Source organism: Megachile rotundata, chromosome 8 (genome assembly GCF_050947335.1).
Source record: "Megachile rotundata isolate GNS110a chromosome 8, iyMegRotu1, whole genome shotgun sequence".
Lineage (NCBI taxonomy): Eukaryota > Metazoa > Arthropoda > Insecta > Hymenoptera > Megachilidae > Megachile > Megachile rotundata.
In genome coordinates, this window is record NC_134990.1 from 15,508,302 (window position 1) to 15,521,386 (window position 13,085).

The 13,085-nt window shown below is 32.8% G+C and overlaps 6 protein-coding genes across 7 annotated transcripts in view; 2 read left to right on the top strand and 4 right to left on the bottom strand.

The window, feature by feature from the left end:
* The window catches only part of Syb (Vesicle-associated membrane protein synaptobrevin), a 30,985-nt gene that overhangs the window by 897 nt on the left and 17,003 nt on the right, over positions 1 to 13,085 (top strand). The gene's annotated exons all lie outside the window — the stretch shown is intronic.
* Positions 2,207 to 3,618, bottom strand: mdlc (RING finger protein mdlc). Its single transcript, XM_076534865.1, has 5 exons — positions 3,545 to 3,618; positions 3,211 to 3,427; positions 2,926 to 3,142; positions 2,663 to 2,855; positions 2,207 to 2,584 (listed from the first exon to the last, which is right to left on the bottom strand). The coding sequence occupies exons 2-5, from the start codon at positions 3,316 to 3,318 to the stop codon at positions 2,407 to 2,409; spliced, it is 696 nt and encodes a 231-aa protein (XP_076390980.1). The 5' UTR covers positions 3,319 to 3,427; positions 3,545 to 3,618; the 3' UTR covers positions 2,207 to 2,406.
* Positions 3,546 to 9,088, bottom strand: Amt (Ammonium transporter). Of its 2 annotated transcripts, XM_076534854.1 has the most exons (12): positions 8,826 to 9,088; positions 8,481 to 8,766; positions 8,264 to 8,421; positions 8,093 to 8,204; positions 7,821 to 8,026; positions 7,609 to 7,740; positions 7,433 to 7,528; positions 7,276 to 7,364; positions 7,100 to 7,189; positions 6,953 to 7,040; positions 3,764 to 3,914; positions 3,546 to 3,618 (listed from the first exon to the last, which is right to left on the bottom strand). In XM_076534854.1, exons 1-11 carry the CDS (start codon positions 8,962 to 8,964, stop codon positions 3,802 to 3,804), a joined length of 1,509 nt encoding a protein of 502 aa, XP_076390969.1. In that variant the 5' UTR covers positions 8,965 to 9,088; the 3' UTR covers positions 3,546 to 3,618; positions 3,764 to 3,801. The 2 variants fall into 2 exon arrangements, with proteins under 2 accessions (XP_076390969.1, XP_012139689.1); XM_012284299.2 differs by lacking the exons at positions 3,546 to 3,618; positions 3,764 to 3,914 and adding an exon at positions 5,265 to 6,891.
* Orc4 (origin recognition complex subunit 4) lies at positions 4,294 to 6,707 on the top strand. The gene is made up of 5 exons (XM_003702752.3): positions 4,294 to 4,509; positions 4,590 to 4,916; positions 4,988 to 5,485; positions 5,549 to 5,701; positions 5,774 to 6,707. The coding sequence occupies exons 1-5, from the start codon at positions 4,294 to 4,296 to the stop codon at positions 5,933 to 5,935; spliced, it is 1,356 nt and encodes a 451-aa protein (XP_003702800.2). The 3' UTR covers positions 5,936 to 6,707.
* Atg8a (GABA type A receptor-associated protein autophagy-related 8a) lies at positions 9,205 to 11,194 on the bottom strand. Its single transcript, XM_003702751.3, has 3 exons — positions 10,821 to 11,194; positions 9,920 to 10,117; positions 9,205 to 9,844 (listed from the first exon to the last, which is right to left on the bottom strand). Exons 1-3 carry the CDS (start codon positions 10,908 to 10,910, stop codon positions 9,779 to 9,781), a joined length of 354 nt encoding a protein of 117 aa, XP_003702799.1. The 5' UTR covers positions 10,911 to 11,194; the 3' UTR covers positions 9,205 to 9,778.
* On the bottom strand, positions 11,891 to 13,032 carry LOC100882365 (large ribosomal subunit protein eL22). The gene is made up of 4 exons (XM_003702750.3): positions 12,931 to 13,032; positions 12,524 to 12,664; positions 12,245 to 12,366; positions 11,891 to 12,105 (listed from the first exon to the last, which is right to left on the bottom strand). Exons 1-4 carry the CDS (start codon positions 12,937 to 12,939, stop codon positions 11,958 to 11,960), a joined length of 420 nt encoding a protein of 139 aa, XP_003702798.1. The 5' UTR covers positions 12,940 to 13,032; the 3' UTR covers positions 11,891 to 11,957.

The following is a 13,085-nucleotide window of genomic DNA, read 5'->3' on the forward strand; positions in this document are numbered from 1 at the left end:
TAAATACTTTATTTCCCACTCAATAGCTTGTTACGAACGATAAAAGTGACAGATTCTCAAAGAGAAAAATGAATAGATGCGTACCGTAGACAGGTGTATGTATTTTTAGTGTTTCCGAGAATCGAGACAACTGAAACATTCATTACGGATATAGGTTTAATCACCTATAACTTTCATCGTCGAAACTTGCTCAGTCATTAAATTATAATTTTCATGATTGCACTACGCTGGCTGAATCGAACGATTCACAATATTGAGACACATAAATATCATTGATAATGTCAGTAATATTTGTTCACGGATGTAAGGTGATTATTCGATCGATGAAACAATAATATGCCGTATTGTTTTATAATATTAAACAATACTGTAGGAAATTTGCGACAGAAAGGTTATCAGAGACTGGAGAGCGACAAACATTTGTCAACTTTTACGATAAAGCAGCACCATCATTGCACGAAATAAGAACTGCATACAAGCGAAACAGATGCTCTGACCTTTTCCCTCGATTTACAATATTTTTGAATATGAAAAAAAAGGAAAAACGAAAAGCTTAAGTCTCTGCGCACTTTTGTTTTCTTCGTTTTGCACTAAATTAGCCCCTTCTAGTAGAGCGTGACACGTCGCGTTTTCTAGCCAACTGATTACCATTGAATTTTGTCACACTTCGGTTACGTTCACTCATTGTCACGAACAGTTTCGAATATTATACTGATAGAAGGGTGGACACAAACCGCACGTGGCCGCGTCACGACGCGTTTAAAGACTGCACTCGTTGAATTTATGTATATACGTCGTACGTGTGACGCATAAACAGAAAATTTCGAGCGTTCGAGGTTCGCTGTTCCGTCGGTCTCTGACTCGCGCTACCACCCTACACAGCTTCGTGTGTGTTCGTACAGAAACTCCGACCTCCGTGCGCAATGACTGTCGTTACGATACGCACCGAGAGTAATGCGCACATGATAACCGTATTTAATTGGTGATTATCGCTAATTAGGAGTTACACAGTCTGACGTGCTGCGTTGTCAAGCGTAATAACGTATCTAGATTTCAATGGGACGGCCTGGGTGTCGCAGGGTATTAAAATAACCTGACGCGCAACTATATATCGTACCTGGTTAATAGAAGATTTCCGTGAAACGTAACACCTTCCGAATTATCGTTTCCGGCTAAATGATTTCGAAGTCGTTACAGATGGCTCAATTAGCATTACTCGATCCGAGGCGTTCGTCTAGTTTGGTTACGAGGAACAGTTATCGTCTAACCGGGTGCAATAATTTTGTCGTTTTGACGATGGAAATGCGATTCCACTTTTCATTGTCATATCAGTTACACTGTGCTACTGTAGAAATCTTGGTAACAGCTGTTCCCAGAACTGATGAGTTTCGATTACTGTTCCTCTTCGTATTAAATTCTTCGACGTATCATTTCATGATGTGATAATAATGTTATTACGTTTGGATATTAGCTCGATAGAAATTGTTATTCGTGGACAATTCAAATCCATTTGTTTCGAATTGGATAACGAATTACGTATGCAGCAGAATTTTAATGATCATGATTCGATTAAAAAGTCACCTCGCGGTTAACGCAATGTTACCCCGTTCGTGATGACCAGGTCTTCTTCAACTGACCGGTGATTATCGACGAACGAGTTTGAGATTGACTTCAATCGTGAACACTAACATTACATTGTCTACGATCGTTTGATAGGAATACGCACTTTTACGATATCGTTTTTGCTGGCACAACAATCACGTTAGAATTGAAGGGTTCTTTTTGCGCGCGGCATGTTTTCTTGGAAATCAATGAACGGACGGCAAAGCGCGGACACGGAAATTCTCGAGTTTTCAGCGACACTATTTTATTTTACGATCTATTCTTATCGCTTCACAAATCATATATCGCGGCAATGTGATTTTAGGGCATTTCACACTTTGTCCAAAAACGTTTTTTGGATGCTCGCAGAGAACAACGAGCTCACTAACATTTTCGCTACTGTGAAGCAAACAACACTGCGCGTGTATCGATTGAAGGAACAACTACGAGCCGTTAAAATCACCTTCGCCCTATATAGCAGGTACCACTGAGTCACCCCTCGACCCCTTCGACGTCAAACTCGAGTGTTTGTAGAATGGCTCATAGAAAAGATCTTCCAAATCTAAACTTTTATTAAAGAATGGGTTTATTAATTTACATCATCTTTTCATGTTTAATTTCTTTTCAATTTTGGCCAAATTTTGACCAAAAATTTGTTATTTTATTAAATAATTTAAAAATTGATAAACAATTGTTTGATTAAAATTCAAAAAGGCTATGTATATAGGATTTTAGTTTTACATGATTTTTAAAATTATAACTGTTCAATAAGAAATAACTATTTCTTGGAGAAAATATGCTTTATTATTCATCAGAACATTCGTCTTCTTCCATAGCTCTTTCCTTCTCTTCCATCTTTGTCCTTGCAATCAGCTCTTTAGCTGGATTAAATACACCGTTTGTTTGTACATTGCATATATAACATCTTGTGCTTTTCTTATAGTGATCCAGAGCACATTTTTCACAAAAATAATGTTTACACCTGAAACAGAAATTTATACAGTTTAATTGATAGTATGTTAAATCTTATTAATCGAATCACTTAATAAGCTATGCATACTTTGTAATAATGGGATCTGTAAAACTATTTCGACAAATGAAACATTTGAATGGCAATGTTTCTTCGTCGCTATCGATTTCATATTTTTTATCATCTTCGTCTCCACTGTTGTTATATTCTCCTGTGGCAGCTTCTCTTTCCAATTGCCACCCTAACTTATAGTCCGACCGATCGTGAAGAAATTTACAGCTATCTAAACATAAAATTGTAGTTATTATTTCTGATACTCTGTCTACTGGTTCATGCAGTATTAAACAAAGTACCTCCAAAACCACAAAATCCAGTTTCCTTGTAATCTTTACATATATCTGGCTGATAATCCCATCTAACAGTTGCTCTTAAATTAGATGGTGCACGAATTGGTCCCTTGCGTACCATACCACTGGAAGCATTTCCAGCTGCAGTATCTTTTTTCTTATAGTACTGAGCATAATTATTCAAACCTCTATAGATTTTATCATCTTCCTTCCCTTCTAGTTCCTAAAATATATACTATGTAATTCCATGATATCTTAAATAGCTATCATTTTCATTATTTCTATAGTTACTTCATTTATCTTTTGAGCCTTTTCAAATAAAGCCTGAGCATCTTTGTCCTTCTCTGTCTCTGTTTCCAAAATTGCAGTTGCCCTTTGATCGCTTGGCCCAGCTGGCATTGGAGTTCTACTACTTTTGTAAGAGACAGTGATACTTTCCTCTTCGCTGTTATCATTGTCACTGGCTTTTTGTTGACCTTTCAATCTTCTTGTATTAGTCTGCAAAACACTATATTTACAAAAAGCTTCTATATTTATTAACATCTAAATCTTTTTTTAGATATAAATAAAGCTTCATTATTCGTTAATAAAGATTATATATAACGCATGTAATTTTGATACTCACACTTTGTTTCATAGGATTATGATCATCCTGTTTCTTTTCCTTTTTAACTACTGTAGTTTCATCTTCACTGCTTTCTGTTTAAAAGATAAACATAGGAAATACGTAAATATTCGTATGAACGATGTATAACCTATAAATGATACTAATCAAATTTATATAATGAAATTACAGTTTATTAGAAGAATAGAAAGAAATTTAGTGTTTCTTGAATACACGTACCATCTTCCTCGTTCGTCGCTTTACGTTTCCTGGCTGCGCTACTTCGAATTTTTCTTCTTTTGAATAAAAACGTGCAATTTTTCTTGTCTGTTTTGGGTTCTCCGTCTTCCATGTTTGTTTTGTAAACAATCCAGTTCCAGCGCTTTGTAACCTGAAGATTTTATATTTTTTTTATTAATTTAGAACTGGTAGAAGTATATATTTTGATCTTTCTTTTGGTTGATCAATACTAAATCTATTTAAGTGAATTCAACTTTTAAGCAAGTATGTTCTAAAGGTTTTACGTATGTCTATTTCAAAGACTAATAGGTTGTGTTTGATTAATTAAAGACGCTGCATTCTGTCGTCAGATTGTGGCTTAATAAAAGTGCATTATAAAATTATGATATAAATGAAAACATAAACGAATTAATTTAATAGACAAGGAACTTTAAGTCTGTTATTGATATTTAACGTATTTTCAATTATTTAAGAGTAATTTTTAAGTAAACGGGTAATAAATTTTTGGCGCGTTTCAGAGAAGAGACAGTATGAATAAAAAGAAAAGCATGGCAATTGATTTTCAAGATAATATGATTTTATTGACAAGGAAATATTTAAAACGTAAAATTATGTGTCCTGAAACAAAATTTAGGCATCATGTTAAAGAACGCCTACATGTATTAGAGTTGTTAAAGCGTACAGTAGATATGGGTGAAAGTAATTCTGCTTTGTTAATTGGACCTAGAGGTAGTGGAAAAACCACAGTAAGTTCAACTTTTTGATTCAAATAAATGATGATATTGTTGACTATAAGATGTGTCCTTATGGATAATTGTTGTTTTAGTTGATGAACAGTGTGTTAAAAGAATTGTCTTCTATAAAAAGTTTTAAAGAAAATGCATTGATAGTGAATCTTCATGGTTTAGTTCATACTGATGATCGTTTGGCATTAAAAGATGCAACTCGTCAAATGCAGTTAGAAAATGTAGTTGGCGATAAAGTTTTTGGTACATTTGCTGAAAATTTAAGCTTTCTACTTGACTGTTTGAAATCAGGAGATAAAAAACATTCAAAACCAGTTATCTTTATATTAGATGAATTTGACTTGTTTTGTGAACATCACAATCAAACTTTGTTGTATAATTTATTTGATATTGCTCAATCTGCACAAGTAAGTATTTGATGAAATGTTAAATTATTGTTTATTTTAAGTTTTCATAAAATTAGTTTATCCTTCTGTAGGCACCAGTATGCGTGATAGGAATGACTTGTAGATTGGATGTTATAGAGCTTTTAGAGAAAAGGGTAAAATCAAGATTTTCTCATAGACAGATATTTTTATTTCCTGGTGATACATCATCCTCAGAACAACCAACATCTGGCTTTGATAGTCGTTTAGAGCTATTTGAACATCTTCTCAGTCTTCCAGACGATGAAAATGTAAATAGGATAGAACAGCAATATGATGATTGTACAATAGATCCACAATTTGGATCAATGTGGAATGAATATATAAAAAGTCTAGTCACCAATGCTACTGTGGTGAACTTGTTAAAAAGATTATATCAAATTGATGTAAGCGAAAGAAGCTTTAGAAATTTTTTAGCACTTGTGGTTTCCACATTATCCGAAAAGCATCAGAGATTAGAAGTGAATGATTTTGTAGAAGCAAGTAAAATGTTTTCTCAAGATGACAAAATATTAATGCTTGAGGGATTGTCTGTGGTAGAGATGTGTTTAGTAAGTGTACTAGGTTTAGTTTTTATTTTTTGACAAAACATACTTATTACATTATCATTTTAGATAATAGCAATGAAACATGAAACAGAGATTTATGATGGAGAACCATTTAATTTTGAAGCAATTTATAATAGATATGTTAAATTTGCTAATCAGAATTCTTCTATACAAAGTGTTCAGAAGCCTGTTATTATGAAAGCTTTTGAACACATTAAGGTAAGAATTATAAATATGATAGTTTTGTAGTTGTAAAGTTTGAATAACTAGTCATGCACATAACTTCCACAGAATTTAGAATTCTTGATGCCAGTGGGAGGAGTGAATTCCAAAGTTGAGAAAGAGTATCAGTATTATAAATTTTTACTTACACCTCAACAAATTATGGAAGCTGTGAAAAATTATCCTGGACTGCCAACAGAAGTTTCTCAATGGGCTTTAAGTAGCATATAATAGCAATGATTACAGGAACTGTAGATACTGACAAATTTTGCGTTTGCAATGCATTGGTCTTCTGTAACTTTAAAATATCGACCTTGCTACAAGTATTTACTAGAGGAGTAGAATTTTTTTTTCTATATCATATTTTGTATAAGCGTAAACGTGTGTTCATTTCGAGAGTATATGTTCCTACATATACTAGATCATATATTTAAGCAAACTTAGTAATTAAAGAGCTATGAAGTATTCCTTTAAAACTGTGTCTAATAATGACAGTTTTAAGAATAGCCATTGTTTGCATTTACTAACATGAGTACCATAAATTTGTAAATAGAATTTTGATGTTCAAGAACATTGAATAAGGTAGATGAAATTGTTATTTTGTGAATATCTGTTACTACGATCTTCGATTCCTGCCTATAATAGTATAGCGAAACGTCCGACATTACGTCCTTAACAAGTAAAGACAGCAAATAACTTTTCATAACAATATTTTATTTTAAATTAACTAATGATAGAAGTAAGTTCTGTATATGTGCCATGCTACTTATTGAGCCATTAAAAGTATAGATATATTACATACATGTACTGTGTCTGTGATTTTTCAGCAGGATTATTTCTTTATATATTAGCGTGCATAATTTTCATACATATAACTGTGTAAGATCTTGATTATTTATTAAAGAGCGTGAGTATATTGTATGTGTCATAACAATGTGTGATCTGTGTTAGAACGTGTACGTGAATACATTTATACGTTTCTAATAAATCAACATTCGATAAATTGTTATAAAGTATTAACAACTATTAATCCATCCAAGCGAAATTTGGCTTATTATTTCCATTCAATACAATATCAGTAATTGTATTTGTTTGAGGGATTTTCGACAACTTTTTTCCAATAGAAAACCGTTTTTTGTATTTCAAGCGATTTTTGCGACTGTATTTTTCGATATATGAATCGTGACCTATTACAAATCGATTTGTATGATTAGTTTATAAGTAATATTTATTAACCATATATCTTACCTGGGTTAATTCCTACAGGATGCACGTTTTTTAACTCATGTTCTTGAGAAAGTGGACGAAGAGCGGACATAGCTCTGCTTACTCCGATCTAGAAATGTTAACAATAAACCCTGTGAAATCTTTAAATTATAATTATATAATAAAAACCTGCATATGTCTTATACGATGCTCTACTAAATCTGCACCTAGAAGTTCATCTTGAACACCCATTCTAATTGGTATAATTTTGTTAATAAACTGAAATAGTGAAATAATAACTAAATGAGTTATTATATGAGTTTCAATTTAGAGAATCTCTTTAAATGATATATTATAAGACTTACCCACAATAAAATTACAGATGTAAGAAAACTCCAAAACATTAAACATATAACAGCTAAACATTGTATGCCTAATAAGTACCAACCTCCTCCTACAAAAGCAAATATTTTCCATGAAATATATTTCTTTAAAGGAGCAGAAGAACTTATTATTGTAAACCTTTGAACAGCCCTTTCCTTCCCTTAGTAGTATTAAGAGGATATGGGTTGTCTGCAAATAGACCAACAGCAATGATTCCCCACATTCCACTTGCACCTGTATTAAAGGTCAAATAGTTAAGAAATTACAAGAGAAAGAAATAAGTGGAATCAAAAAAGGGGAATAAATATTAAAACCGTGTGTTGCACTAGCTCCAACAGGATCATCAATATGCATTTTATCTAGTAGTGGCATTATGAAGCATGTGATGAAAGCACCAACCATTCCAATAAATATAGCTTCCCAGGCTCTATAAAGGAAACAACCGCCTGACTGACATTGCAAAAACAATGGTTAAACAAAAAATTGTCTTTTACTAATGATAAATTGTCATTTTCCTGAAACACACCTGTAACTGCAACCAGTGCACCAAGGATACCATTTATCTGACTTAGAATATCAATTCCATTTGAATTACATAAACTAAAACCTAATCCAATTAAACCACCTCCCATGCTAGCTAACATGGTTGAAATTGCTGATCTAGCAGCATATTGCCATCGTTGTCCACTAACACCATAAGTACTACCACTATTGAAAGCTAACCAGCCCCACCTTGAATTATTATTACCTGTTAATCCCTTCCATAATTTCTAGAAATAGATTTTTTGTATACTTTACCAAAGTACAAATAAACCCATTATAGCATTAACTGGACATCCAAGAGGTAATGGATCAGTTCCATTGTCATATCTGCCTAGTCTTGGTCCTAACATAATGGCACATGCAAGTGCTGCAATAAAGTAGTATTGAAACTATAAATATTTCAATAAAAGATTCACATTAGTTTACCAGAAGTGCCCCCAACAAGATGAACTGCTCCTGAACCAGCAATGTCAACAGCACCTAATTTTTGTAAGAACCCATGATCACTCCATATCCATCCAGCTGGCACACAATATACAATAGTGTTTAAGAAGGAAAATAAGCAGTATGCTTTAAAATTGCATCTGTGAACACAGTGTTCAAATAAAATAAACTAAATTTCTTCGTTATTTTTCAAGATTACCGTTCGGCCATAGCCCCACTGACGATTGTGGTTGAAGTTGTTGCAAAGCTTAATTGGAACAAAAATGCAGCACATTTTGGACCCATAAGTTTGTCGTTTATAGAAGGATCTATCAAAAATTCGCCCATACCAATAAAAGGATTAGTTAATCTATTTGACCCAAAACTCATAGCAAAACCAAATGCCCAATAAGTCAATCCACCAAGTACTATGTCTACTACATTTTTCATCATTATGTTAACTTCATTTTTTAAAGAAACACATCCAGATTCTAACATACCAAATCCTACAAAAATTAAACGTTAAAGTCTCTATATCTTTTGATACTATATTCAAAAGTTTTACCCGTTTGCATAGTAAAAATTATAAAAGAATTTGTCACAATCCAATTGCTATCTTCCTGATTGAGATTGTAAGCAGAAGCAATGTATGTTTGAGTAACTGAACTGTTTGTAATATTTGTCACATTAGTTTCTACTTCCATTTTATTTGAAGACTTCTCTCATGAAAGCAGTAACATCAACTACAAGTATTTTGTTCCCGTAGTTAGAAACTGTAGTGTTCTTGAAGAAAACATGTTAAAAATAGATCAACCAAGAGCAAAACACATTAACTATGAATAAAGTGCAGTTTCAATTGCTTTCTGAAAACGCGAATAAATCCTGTTACCACAGTATTGTGGATACAAGTAGTTCTGGATAGGAAAATAATTATTTTTATGCAATTTGTTTTTATACTTTTTTTATTGGCCCACACCCAGCCGTTACAAAAAATTTTCACCTCACCAAATATTTGGCAAATTCATTTTATTTCTTTGTGATTGAATAACATCAAATCATGTGAATAGAATATAATACTAGCCTAACTAAGAGAAAACGATATCACATGAAATGTCTACATAGAATCGCGAATTTATTAGTTATTCTTTGTAATATAAAGAACATTTTTGTTTAAACAGTTTTTCAAATTTATAATATTAGGCTAGACATGATACAAGATCACATAATATAGCTCTGATTAATCCTTCTTATATTTTATTACCCTAAGCTTCCTCAATCGGCGGTGAGTGATGTAATTAAAAAAGAAATTATATTTGTATAGTTGGCAGACGAACATGTCCAATTTATCTTAAGGAAGCAAACTTAATTTAGTGTGCGGTGCTAAGACTTAATGTTTCACTTAAAAGATTGAAAGATATAATTTTGTTAATACTTCCGAAAGCATCTAAAAGGACTACGTCACAGATGGCAAATTTTTGTTGCCTGAATTTTTTGTTTTAATGTCTCCTGTTTGGTGATTTAGTGTCCATATACGTTCTCATCACTGTATGCCATGTAAAGGAAGAAATCTTCCTCGTGGTGTTCCTGTAAAAGTTACAATAATCTTGCACAGCAATGTTTTCATCAATTTTAAGTAATCATTAAATCAATTATAATTACCGCATAGAGGGAACCCATGGTAGCGCTTGTAGGTGGAATGATGTTGTTAACAAAGAAGAATAGAGCATCCTCTGGACGAAGATGAATTCGTTTACGGATTAAAAAATAAAATTGTCCAACAGTTAAGTCAGATGGTACTAGGTACTTTTGCTTGTCCAAATCACTAATTTTAGCCTTTGGTGCTTTCTCAACAATTACCTGTAAGACAAATACAAGTGTTTCATTTGGTCATGTAATTAATTAATATTTTAAAATAATCAGGAAAAAATTGATATATAATTTTCAGTCATTCCATCAGATTTTTCCTTCCTGCTGTTTAAGCTATAGAATGTTTATAACTTGGCTCACTGTCAAGATCAAAACCAGCTTCAAATCTGTGTTTGATATTACATGTATTTGACACTTATCCAAATCTCTAAAGCAACAACAGCTGGTCTATATTTTCAATATAGTATCATTTCGCATAATAAAACAAAAGTTTATCAAGAAATTATATGTTTAAATTTCCCGTGCATTTAATGGAAAGGAAAGGTGTTTCCTGTTTCCTGTCACGTTTTGTCAATCATGAATTACAACTATGGACGAAAGTGTGATCAATAGATTTGAAGCAATAGAGAGAGGGCAAAAGCATAAAAATATTTAATACGAATTTCATCTAAATCAGCGTTTGAATCAAGAAAAAGAACAAATTTCGAAATAAAAGCAGATGCGACGCAGATAGTCGACCTTGCTCCATTCCAGATCAGGAAATCTCACGAATAAAATCGACAGACATATTAAACTCGCCCGACCATATCAATTAGACGTTCTTGTTAACAAGTCAATTAGTTTTTCCAAAATAATTATTTCGATTTCAGAACGTAGAATAAATTTCTTTGTTTAGTAGCTGAAAGCTACTCACAGGAACCCTGTCGGGATATTTTCGTCGAATTTTTTCACCCTCAGCCTTCCTCCTTTCAAAAGGGTGTTCCTCTTTATAACGAAACTTCATTTTTCTTTCTCCAAATTGCACAAATAGTGCAATTCAACGAGACCGTTTACTGTTCCTGCCCCTGGGTGGATGTTTTGTCTATCGATTTCACACGGATTTTGCTGATTCCGAACTGGAAAGACGGCGACACAATACCTCTTCTATACTTCTGTCACAACAATCACCGTGCGTCAGACCGTCTGCGCACTACGGACACTTTTCTCTCTACGCTTGCACGAAATAGTCCCTTGAATTTCTTCGTGAAACTCGATGAAAAATAAACAAAGAGATCATGCGATATCTGGAAGCAATTTATTTGAGTCACTTAAAAGTATTTCTACGCATTATCGATACGTTCATTTCCAGTTGAAGAAGAATGGCTTTACAGATGTGTGCGATAGATAAGATAGGATCGTAATTATACTACGTTGCACCTTGTACTTTGTAGATTACTTAATATTATGTTAGAATTCCAAGAAAAATAATAGTTTATGTTTGACAAGATTTTTTAACTATGTTTAATATTTTTACACGTGGGTATATCTGTAGAAAAAAAAATGTTTCCAAGCATAGTTGAATCACTTGTTACAATATAAGAAGTAGGACTATTTTATGTTTGTAATTTGTTTCATAATTATATATTATGTTTTTTATTTAATAAACTTGAAAGTAAAGTATACAGTAGAATTGATGTAACAACAATAATTGGAGTCCTTGAAGCTGGGCTCTAAAGGAACCTTTAATTGGTTGTCTCAGTAGAATGACTTCTGTTTTTCATTGCATCGTGCAAGGTAGCGCATACTTTTAAATTCACACGTTCGCGGGAAAATTCAATCCGCAATAAATTATAAATTTTCTTTTCTAAATGGCAAAACATAATTTATTGCTAGAGTTTAATATAAAATTTAAGAATGATTATAGCAGTTTTACTAATATGCTTAAATAGAATATGAAACTAGTTGGAACGGATTTCAAGAAAATGAATTAAAAGATATAACAAATTATTTTCATTATTTATTAATAGAAATATGTACAGATGTTTCTGTAATTGTGTTAAGAAGTAAAAGTTCATTCAACATCTTCTTCATCATCATCCTCTTGACTGTTGATCTGGAAGTACCTTAATTCGTAGGTGTCTTTGTCTTTTGAAACTACACGCAACCAGTCACGCAGTTTATTTTTTTTCAAATACTTCTTTGTCAAATATTTAAGGTACCTATTTAAACAGGTTATCAAATTAGTGCAAATATCGGTAATCTTGTTGGAAATAATGCTAACTCCAAGCAATTAATACGTAGAAGTAGATTCTTTGTGTAAAAATAAGTAGGAGTTTTGAAGTTAAGGACGATGCTCACCGTTTAGAAAAGTCAATATCACTATTAACTGACAATTTCATCTTATCGCGTTCCAACGCGACGCTGTTGCCAAAATTGTTCGTTTTACCTGAAACCTTAATTCTTTCGTGCAGGTATTTTTCCTGTAAAAATAAAACATCAACATAGAAACAATCTCTAGTTAGGTTATGATAGATCTTAGGTACTTAAAGTGCAAGTAAACAAAAATTTTAATTCAAATATGTATAACACTGAATTGAAATTACATTAGTTTTCATATATACATTAAAAGAAACTTACAAAATTGGCTACGTCCATAATATTGTCCTCTGCAGGATGTGTACAGTCAATGGTGAACTTGAGGGACACCTTTTTCTTTTGGCCTTTACCCCGTAGGGCTTGTTTTTTCATGGCCGGTCCTTTAGTCTTTTTCGCCGTGGTCTGAAAAACATGTGATTTCTCATTTTGAAACTGTTTTAACTAAACAATGTCTTAATCACTTAAGACACATGTGCTAGGCACCGAAGCGACGTGATCTGTCGTGTAGTTTATATCCAACTAAATCTTCGTGATCTTTCGAAAATTATTAATTCAATTGTAACAGAAACGAAGACTGCAATACATAGTACAATATTGTCATCGAATTTTCAGTAGATTTTCACACATTCCTGAGTTATTTTCATTTATTTTGCGAGAAAGAAACTCACCGGAGCCATGTTTACAAATGGTCGACAAATGGAAGAGTCTACCGCTAGGCGGCAGAATGAGCGTGAATGCCATCAGGGCCGTACATAGATCAAATCTTCATTTTTTAAAATTTATTTTCTGGGGTGACAAAATTTCGCGACTTAGCTCATAATAT

Bases quoted from the DNA above. Each gene is read 5' to 3' on its own strand.
- mdlc (XM_076534865.1), bottom strand. From the start codon at position 3,318: ATGCCAGCTGGGCCAAGCGATCAAAGGGCAACTGCAATTTTGGAAACA. The intron at 3,143-3,210 runs GTAACTATAGAA...TATATATTTTAG, and splicing joins AGGCTCAAAAGATAAATGAA to GAACTAGAAGGGAAGGAAGA. The intron at 2,585-2,662 runs GTATGCATAGCT...TTTCTGTTTCAG, and splicing joins ACAGATCCCATTATTACAAA to GTGTAAACATTATTTTTGTG.
- Orc4 (XM_003702752.3), top strand. From the start codon at position 4,294: ATGAATAAAAAGAAAAGCATGGCAATTGATTTTCAAGATAATATGATT. The intron at 5,486-5,548 runs GTAAGTGTACTA...TTATCATTTTAG, and splicing joins CTGTGGTAGAGATGTGTTTA to ATAATAGCAATGAAACATGA. The intron at 5,702-5,773 runs GTAAGAATTATA...TAACTTCCACAG, and splicing joins AAGCTTTTGAACACATTAAG to AATTTAGAATTCTTGATGCC.
- Amt (XM_012284299.2), bottom strand. From the start codon at position 8,964: ATGGAAGTAGAAACTAATGTGACAAATATTACAAACAGTTCAGTTACT. The intron at 8,422-8,480 runs GTAATCTTGAAA...CTGTGTTCACAG, and splicing joins AGTGGGGCTATGGCCGAACG to ATGCAATTTTAAAGCATACT. The intron at 8,205-8,263 runs GTAAACTAATGT...ACTTTATTGCAG, and splicing joins TCTTGTTGGGGGCACTTCTG to CACTTGCATGTGCCATTATG.
- Atg8a (XM_003702751.3), bottom strand. From the start codon at position 10,910: ATGAAGTTTCGTTATAAAGAGGAACACCCTTTTGAAAGGAGGAAGGCT. The intron at 10,118-10,820 runs GTGAGTAGCTTT...TTTGTCTTACAG, and splicing joins AATATCCCGACAGGGTTCCT to GTAATTGTTGAGAAAGCACC. The intron at 9,845-9,919 runs GTAATTATAATT...TAACTTTTACAG, and splicing joins CCATGGGTTCCCTCTATGCG to GAACACCACGAGGAAGATTT.
- LOC100882365 (XM_003702750.3), bottom strand. The intron at 12,367-12,523 runs GTAAGTTTCTTT...TTATTTTTACAG, and splicing joins TTATGGACGTAGCCAATTTT to GAAAAATACCTGCACGAAAG. The intron at 12,106-12,244 runs GTGAGCATCGTC...CTGTTTAAATAG, and splicing joins GATATTGACTTTTCTAAACG to GTACCTTAAATATTTGACAA.